The sequence below is a fragment of the Pipistrellus hanaki genome (assembly GCF_964339955.1).
Source record: "Pipistrellus hanaki genome assembly, chromosome: 9".
Classification (NCBI taxonomy): Eukaryota; Metazoa; Chordata; class Mammalia; order Chiroptera; family Vespertilionidae; genus Pipistrellus; species Pipistrellus hanaki.
This window is the reverse complement of record NC_140511.1, coordinates 39,665,816-39,674,746: the sequence shown is the minus strand read 5'-3', so window position 1 is coordinate 39,674,746 and position 8,931 is coordinate 39,665,816. Positions and strand designations below refer to the sequence as shown.

General features: G+C 44.0%; 1 protein-coding gene and 1 long non-coding RNA gene across 3 annotated transcripts in view; one reads left to right on the top strand and one right to left on the bottom strand.

Annotated features, from left to right (window-relative positions):
• The first annotated feature begins 727 nt into the window (after nt 1–727).
• Nucleotides 728–4,945, top strand: LOC311628131. Its single transcript, XR_014795968.1, has 2 exons — nt 728–1,533; nt 1,582–4,945. It is a non-coding gene; the product is annotated as an uncharacterized lncRNA (long non-coding RNA).
• A 2,087-nt stretch (nt 4,946–7,032) lies between these two features.
• INTS4 (integrator complex subunit 4) overlaps nt 7,033–8,931 on the bottom strand; it is a 71,245-nt gene continuing 69,346 nt past the window's right edge. For both annotated transcript variants that reach the window (XM_084895009.1, XM_084895010.1), the window contains one exon: nt 7,033–7,684. In XM_084895009.1, coding sequence (XP_084751135.1) covers nt 7,506–7,684 — 179 coding nt within the window. In that variant the 3' untranslated portion in view covers nt 7,033–7,505. The remainder of the gene's footprint in view (nt 7,685–8,931) is intronic.

The window sequence follows — 8,931 nt, the reverse complement described above, 5'->3', positions numbered from 1 at the left end:
CTGAGCCATTGGCAGAATCTTGAATTAATTCAGAGAGCACTTTAATAACAGGAGCTATGTCCTGATAAAACCAGAGGTCCCAGCTGTCTGTCAGTACTTGAGCCAATTAAGTAGAGACACGTTTGAATTGTATATTAGCATTAATTCCAATAATGCTAGCAGTATGGGGGAGAGGAGGTCACTCACAAAAACCTGCTCTCACATAGCAGCTGCTTATATTGGGTAGAACAAAGATTACATGGGAAAGTAGGCAAACGGAATAAGAATGATTATAATGGTTATAGGTTACAGGCAATGCCGGAGGGACTCCATTGTTTGGGCAACAAGGTTGCTAATCTTTCCATCCTAAAATGGGAATGGGCCCGGATTCCAAGGTTGACTCCCAAATCCAAGGTTGACTTCCAGGTCCCTGGGGCGAACAACCCCCAGCCCTGTTAGAAAGTGGTTTCTTGAATCAGAACAAAATCGTGGTTAAGAGAGCATGATTAGCCGAGACCGGTTTGGCTCATTGGATACAGCGTCGGCTTGGGGACTGAAGGGTCCCGGGTTCGATTCCGGTCAAGGGCATATACCTTGGTTGCGGGCATATCCCCAGTAGGGGGTGTGCAAGAGGCAGCTGATCGATGACTCTTTCTCATCGATGTTTCTAGCTCTCTATCTCTCTCCCTTCCTCTCTGTACAAAATCAATAAAATATATATATTAAAAAAAAAAAAAAAAAAAAAAGAGCATGATTAATATTCCTTTCTAGAGGCCCAGTGCATGGTAGGTCCCTTGGCCTGGCCAGCGGTCAGGCTGAAACTGACTTTCCAACATCCCCCCCAGGGGTCCCAGATTGCCAGAGGGTGCAATCCTGGGTTCAGCAACCTCAGTACATGGGTTCTGGCTAGGAGGGAATTCAGAGCAAGACCCAAACTGTAAGAGAACATTTATTTGGCAAATTAGAGAGGTAGAAGTAATTCCTAGAATGAATGGGATTAGGAAGCAAGTTAAGGGAGTAAATTATGGTTATGTGCCTGGGGCAGGGAGGGGAAGGGGAAGGGAAGGGAAAGGGAAAGTCTACCAGGTCTTCCCTCCTAAGGATTTTAAAGGCTCGGATTTTAGGGGAGGTGCCAGGAAGAGATTTTTTTTTTTTTTTTTTTAATATATTTTATTGATTTTTTTTACAGAGAGGAAGGGAGAGGGACAGAGAGTTAGAAACATCGATGAGAGAGAAACATCGATCAGCTGCCTCCTGCACACCTTCGACTGGGGATATGCCTTCAACCAAGGTACATGCCCTTGACCGGAATCGAACCCGGGACCCTTCAGTTCGCAGGCTGATGCTCTATCCACTGAGCAAACTGGTTTTGGCAAGGAAGAGAACTTAATAGAATATTCAGGGTTGTGGTCTCCACTGATAGGCCAGCACCAGGGAAGGGGATCATCATTCCATGCAGCTGATCCTGACAGGAGCTGTGGGTGGTTTGGTTGCTTATCTGGGCCTGGAGCTGAAATATAACTGAGGCCTAGATGTTATCTCTAGGGAAGAAAAGTAAGGGAGTCCAAGCCTCAGGACCAGCGATATGCTAGGGGAGGAAAGGTTACCTTGGGGTGAGGCTTTCCACCCTGCTGATCTGTACCTGGCTCTTCGTCCTTGCTCTGCTCACACCTGTCTAACTGCCTACCACTGTTCCAACTAAACCTAAGGCTCTTCAGACAGTTCCCCCTGGGTCTCCTTCTCCCTCAGTGTGAAATGATGGGGCTGGACTAGGTGACCTTTACAAAGCTTTAGAATGGACAGATAGGACTAGAATGTTATGAGCATCACCTTATTTTTCATCTGTCCACCTCTCCCCCCCCCCCCAAAAGGGTTACAAGTGAGAGATTTGGTGTCAAATACATTTGACATTGAACTGTGACTTTGTCATTCAGTGGTTGGGCACTTACTCAATCCTTAGAATTAGACTCTTCTCATCTGTTAGACAGGGGTAATATCAGTACCTGGAGTTATTGTACTAAATGGATAATTCTTAGAAAGTCTTAGCACACTGCCTGGCATGTGGTAAGGACTCAATAAATTGAAGCCATTATTGTCATTATCTTTCTATTAATGGGGCTACTGTGTAAAGCCAGTTCATTTCATTTTATGGAGCCCAAAGGAGCTATCTAATCTCTCTCATTTATTCAGTGATTCTCTTTCATGTACATTTACTAAAAGTCTCTTACTAATTTTCTTATGACTAGTTATTGCTGGGCCCTGGGGGTATTGGAATTAAGTTTGTTATAGTCTTACCTTCAGGAGTTATGTGAAAGAGACAAATAAACAACAAAGATACAGTGTGTTAACATCATAATAGTTACAAGGGCCAGAGATGGCATACAGGATGGACTAACTTATCCTTCCAGGATGGAAAGAAAATTAGGGAAGACTTCACTAAGGACATAACACAAACTGAGTTTTAAAGAAAGAGAGGATATTCTTTTATTTACCAAATAAATATTTGGCAAGTCTCCAACTAGACAATTACCAGACATGGCATTTGTTACAGCCATAACCAGAATTGCTCCACCACACTCCTGGTTAATTAGTTTATCCCCATCTAAATGAAATACGTGCTTACCTGAAAGTCCATCATTAAAGTTACCCTTTTAGTTTAAGACACTGTGTCTGTAAAAATCTCCTATTGTGGTGCACAGTACCTGGGAGAGAGGAAACACGTAAGTCTCCATCTCTTTCTACCCTACACCTCAGGAGGCTATAGGAGTGAGATCCTCACACACCTAACACCCAGCCTGGAGGTCCAGGGAGGTCCTGCTCAGTCCCTTTTCTGCCCAAACCAGGCATTTGTCAGTGGACAGGAATTTTCTAGATCTCAGTTTCCTCAGCTCATAAAGCTAGGATGTTTGATAAAATTCAGAGTGATTTTCTATTGATGCAATCAAATTTTTCTTTTCTTTTTTGATCAAATATAAGGTGAGACAGCTCCAGTGGGTGCTGAATTAGGTGTGGGTATAATCAGTGTCCTGTGAGTTGTCTCACATTAAAGATAGCTTAGTACAAATTCTTCTAAAGGCACAGAAGATCTGGAAGTGAGGCTATTAAACCTTATATAAACCTGCTAATAAATAGCTCCCACTTCTGAATCTACTCTTCATGGTCAATGCTGGAAATGTGCAGAACCTGGAGAGAAGTTCTTTACTTAGTCCATGTCTTAATTATTAAACCATTTCATTCAACCTGTAGGTTGCACAGCCCTCACTGCTCACATTTAATTTATTCTTGTTTGAGTAGTTTCTAAGAGAAGTCTACCAAGTGCTAGGTGTGTATCTTTCACCCATAATTCTGGTTTGCTGAAGTCAATCATGTCAAAGCCAAATATAAAATCCTTCCAGAAACTATCTCTGGCCTGGCTTTTGTAGGCATGCCATCCTGAAGTTTGCTCTGGATTCTTATATTCATTCATTCTTTCCTTGCCTGGTATGTGCCAGGACTGTGTTGGGGATATAACATAGACATCCTTACTATCCAGGTACTCACATACTAGTTGGAAGAACACAGCGGTGATGCAGAAGTTGCAAACTGACACAAATCTATCTGGAGATGTATTTTGTTTGTTGCATAGTAATTTTAACATTCGCTTTAGTAACCAATATTTTTTTAAGTTGGGTTTTTACATGAAAATATAGACTTTGGCTTTTCTAGAACTGGAAGATCCAATACCACCAGGCCCATACTCACAACTGAGTGGTGCTGAGTAGCAAGTGCCTCTCAGATTCTTCAGTCTCTTCTCTTCCTCTAAGAAGCCTCTTGGACTCCTTTCCCCCACTTCCTCTTTGGGGGGTTGTTGTGAATATAAAATAGATATTAGGACTGAAGAATGTACAGGTGGGAACAGAGAAGCAATCCACCAGGCCCGCAGGACACACAGAGGTTCTAGAATAGGCTCAGCCCTGAAAAGTGGGAGGAAAGGAACCACAGGAGACAATCTGAAGAGCACATTCCAGGGCTCAGCAGGTCAAAGGTCTGAGGGAGAGAAAGCATGGTGGGCGCTGAAAACAGAGGCCGGTAATTACAGCTGGAGAAGTACAGAGAAATGTCTGGGACAGGGAGGATGTGACTGGAGAAGACAGAAGGGCCTGAAGATCCTTCAAGGATAGTTTAGACGTTATGCTGGGACCGGAAGTCCACTTACAGGGTTTTAAGCAGAGGAACGTGTGATGAGGTCTGGGTTTCAGGAGGATTACTCTGACAACTGTGTGAAGAATGGGCTAAAGGGGTAAGATTGGTGACAAGAAGATCTCTAAAGCCAAAGCTACATTTCAGGAGAGATGCTGGTGGCCTGCATCAGGATAGAAACAGTAAGTATAATGAGAAGGAGACTGAGTCAAGACACATTTCCGGAATAGAATCTAAAGGACTTGACAACTGTTTTTCTAGGAGGGTGAGGAAGGAGTCCAAAGTGACACCCGGGTGCAGGGCAGACTGGCAAAGAAAGAACAATAGACTCGTGACAAATACCAGAGTGGATCCAAATCAGGAGGCCTGGGTTTCAGCCTCGGCCTCAGCACTCACTCAGTCTCTCTGGGCTTGCACTTCATTGTAAAACGAAGGCACCACACCAGTGATCTTCAGGCTCCCTTCCTGTCTTTGTAGAATGTCATTATTTCACTTCAGTGAGAAGGTGTGGAACCAGATGCAGAAATGTCAAGATTCTCATTTCACAGAACCTGAGGATTCAGGGTAAAAGGAATTTAAAAGGTTGAGTGCAACCTTTCATATATTTGAATTCATTTAGAACAAACTTGCAGGAGTTTGTTCAATCTCTGCCTGAACGCATCAGCATGGAGAATCCCTTATCTCCTAGTGCAGCCCATTCATGTTTAGTTTTAAAACACCCTGATACTAAGCCAAAATGAGCCCCTCAGAATAGCTCCATCTTTGGTGAAAAAAAAAAAAAAAAGAATACTGTATTTTTTTTTAAGAACCTAAAATCAAGTCCTGGCTTTGCCGCTTAGGAGAAAGACATTACCTCAAAGCTTCAGTTTCCCCAGCTGTAAAAGGATTTTTATATAACCTGGAAGGATTTTTATAAAGGGAGTACTATATCTGAAAAGAATCTAACATATTCTTTCCTTCGAAGGCTTTCTATCGCTGTGGCATAAGGGGCTCAATCAGCAGCCCTGGGTCTTAATGTTGCTATTCATGCTCCAAGCCACAATCATCATTGGATGCTTGTGTCAGGGCCATGGTATTATTCAGCCTGGCGTCATGCTTCATTTTATCTCCAAGGCATGCACTCTTTTCAGGGCATCTATTGTTGTCACACAAGAGCCTACGGATGGCACGTCCTTGAGATATACACAATAGGCGAGCACACTAAGACATCAGCTCCCTGGAGATGATCTTTCTTCCCTCAGACCGTCTACAATGATTATGACCTCCTGGAACCAGACTGCCTGGGTTCAGATCCAGCTTGGTCATTTACTAGCTGTGTAACCTGTGCAGTTATTTACTTCTCTGAACTTCCATGGCTTTTATCAAATGAAGAGAATAGTACCTGCTTCATAAGGTGGTTGTGAGGGTTAAATGAGTTAACTCAGGTACAGGCTTAAACACTGCCAGGCACACATTAAAGTGCATTAAACCAGCCCTTGCCCATGTGCCTCAGCTGGTTGGAGCTTGTCCTGTGCACAAGGTCATGGATTCCATTCCTTGTCAGGCCATATACCTAGATTGTGGGTTTGTTCCCCAGTTGGGGTGCATACAGGAGGCAACTGATAGATGTTTTTCTCTCACATTTATGTTTCTCTCATTCTCCCTTCCTCTCTCTAAAACCAATTAAAAATTTTCAAATAAATATATAAATAAAATACATTAAACCAAAAGTCCATCATCCCTGAATTCAAATCCTAACTCTATTTCTGATCTTGCCATTATTCTAATTAGATTTCCAAGTACCAAATATGATCAAGACTGGTCACATATTCAGATTCTATCACGCATTATTTAATTAATCCCATTTATTTATTTTTTAAAAATATTTTTTGTTTACAGAGATGAAAGGAGAGAGGCAGAGAGTTAGAAACATTGATGAGAGAGAAATATAGACCAGCTGCCTCCTGCATACTCCCTACTGGGGAAGTGCCCACAGCCAATGTACATGCCCTTGACCGGAATCGAACCCGGGACCTTTCAGTCTGCAGGCCGACGTTCTATCCACTGAGCCAAACCGGTTTTGGCTAATTAATCCCATTTAGTATTCCTTGAGGTATCACTGTCTGTATTTTGCAGATTAGAAAACTGGAATAGCCCCTCCTAGAAAAATAGGGCTAAAGACTTGAAGGCTCTTGTCTATATACCCTGTGGTGGTGCAGCTCAGGTCTTTGGAATCAAGCAGGATCTGAAGGAATACAAGTTTTACTAGTTACTGTACAGTTTTCCTACCAGTGGCTTAACCTCTTAAGTCTCACCTGGCTGTTGTGAGGACTATCTGACAGGTAAAGAACATAGCACACGCCCTCACCCATTAACATCTCTGGAGGACTTACTGTTCTTACACCCAACTGCACCTTTAACTCACGTGCAATTCCAACATTGGAGTCATCAGAGATGTAGTGGGAAGTGGCTTTATTTCTTACACTGGATCCTGCTTTCCCATGATCCTGTTTCTCTTCTAAAATACAGCCCTTTTATTTTATTGTGGGTCTAAGAATAATGGCAGGCAAGATCAAGAATCCCGTTCAAGGATGGAAATGATTCATTGTTCAGCTATTCATTCAGTCCTTGGCCCAGCTATTGCCTGAGTTATGGAAGGAGCCTCCCAGGCAGATAATGATGTCGAAGGACATTCAGGAACTGTCTATGGTGAAAAAGTACAGCTGTAGAAGCTGCCTTGGAGTTGGCTCCACAGACTATTGCTTTAAGAAAAAAAGATAACGACTCATAACTGGTTCTTTGGAGGTGGCTGAAAATTGGATCTTTGTTTCACACCCGAGGAATGTAAGCATATGGAGAAAATGTTGAACCTAAACCACTCAAATTTCTTTAAGGTCCAGTTGGGTGGTCTCTCAACTTTATTATAGGAAGGGATTGGGAGGTGGGGAAGAAATCGGGGATAGACTTGAAGGTTTTTGTTTTTGTTTTTCTTTTCTTTTTTTAAAATATATTTTATTGATTTTCCACAGAGAGGAAGGAAGAGGGATAGAGAGCTAGAAATGTCGATGAGTGAGAAACATCGACCGGCTGCCGGGGATGTGCCCGCAACCAATGTACATGCCCTTGACCGGAATCGAACCTGGGATCTTTCAGTCCACAGTCCGACGCTCTATCCACTGAGCCAAACCTGTTTCGGCAGTTTTTGTTTTCTTAATGCAAAATAATTTATCTTGTGTCTGGTATCAGGTGAGACTCTAAGGGTTACTTGTTTCTCCTTATGCCTATACGCCATGTCGATGCCGTCCTTCTGGCTCTGGCTCACTCTGATGCCGAAGAAGGGCCTTCGAGGCTCAAAGACTGCTTGTGACTCAGCGCCTTGTGGGCTTGGGCATTATGTAAACTTTTACAGACTTGCTGAAGGGAATGGTGCCCTCAATGCCGGTTTCCGCCTGGGTCGATATCTCGCCCCCCTCCATCCAGGGGGATTTTGGAATGCGTGAGTTGGAGTTGTAGGCCAGCAGCAGCCTCACTTCCACCTGGCATGGTTCTGGAATAAAAGACACAAGAAATCTTCTATGACTGGGCATGGCTAGGAACTGGGGTGAAATGTCATGTAAAAGCAACATCAAAGATGGAAGCAGTAGGGTTTCAAGAACACTTCTTCATCTGTCCACATCCCTCCCTTCCCGCCAAACAAACACTTTCCCAACCTGCATCCTGTGAGGCTGACCCTCAGGCTGCTGCTTTGCTACCACCTTCTGCTCGGGTCTCTGAAGGCTCCCGCCACAGCTGCTGAGGATCAGAGAGCAAGCTACAAATCTCCCACAGAGGGCTTCCGGCCTCCAGACAGGCCCACAAGGGCGCATGTGGTCAATCCTCATGCCCAGATAACCATGCTCTTCCTGCACAGCTGACCTCAGCACACTCCACTGTATCAGTGGAGAGGAAGCCTTTGCTAGGAAATGGTTCTGACAAAAAAATTCTCCCCAGTGAATAGGAACATGTTCTAAAATCATTTCATTAACCTTCTATTTTATGATGTGACATTCAGATACTGATCTGGTGCATGCAGGTGGCAGGCCCCGGAGAAAGTAAGACATCCCTCAAGTTGCTGACCATTTGGTTAAAGAGACAGAGACAGCTGCGCAGAGCACAGTACACGCTCTAATAGTCTGTAAGAAGTATTGGGCAGGGAGCCCAGGACTGCTCTGTGCTAAGCACATAACCTCAAGAATTCTCACCCTGCCACACCATGAAATAAACTGTCATAATCCCAAAAAAGTTCCAAGGCTCTGAGAGGTTCTAAGTGACTGCCCAACTCCACTCCTGGGCAGTGACAGAATTTGGGCCCAGCGCAAACAGTGAAGCAATTGTTTCTATTGCCATGTGGTTTAAATAAAGAAGGGGAGAGGGTTTCACAAAAACATAAGAGCAAGTTCAAAGGCTAGGAAAGGCATGGGCTTGGGATGTCTTTCTTAATTTTTTGTCTCAAGCAAAAAATACAAGTGTTAGAGATGAGCCTGAGGCTCAGAAGTTCATCTGGCAGGAATGAGGGCTGGATGGATCTAAATGAACAGCGCAGAGGTCCCAGGACTTCTCAATGACCCCAGACCTCTTCCTAACTTCTCCCTGGAAATGAAAGCAGAGACTGAACTGCCATCCTCCAGGAAAGGCTTACAGGCAGCCAGGGCAACCTGGCCAAGTCCAGAGAGCAGCGCCTGAGCATCACCACTGACCAGCGTTCATGTGGTGAGGACCCGCCCACATGATCACACCAGCCTGGAGTATTTATAA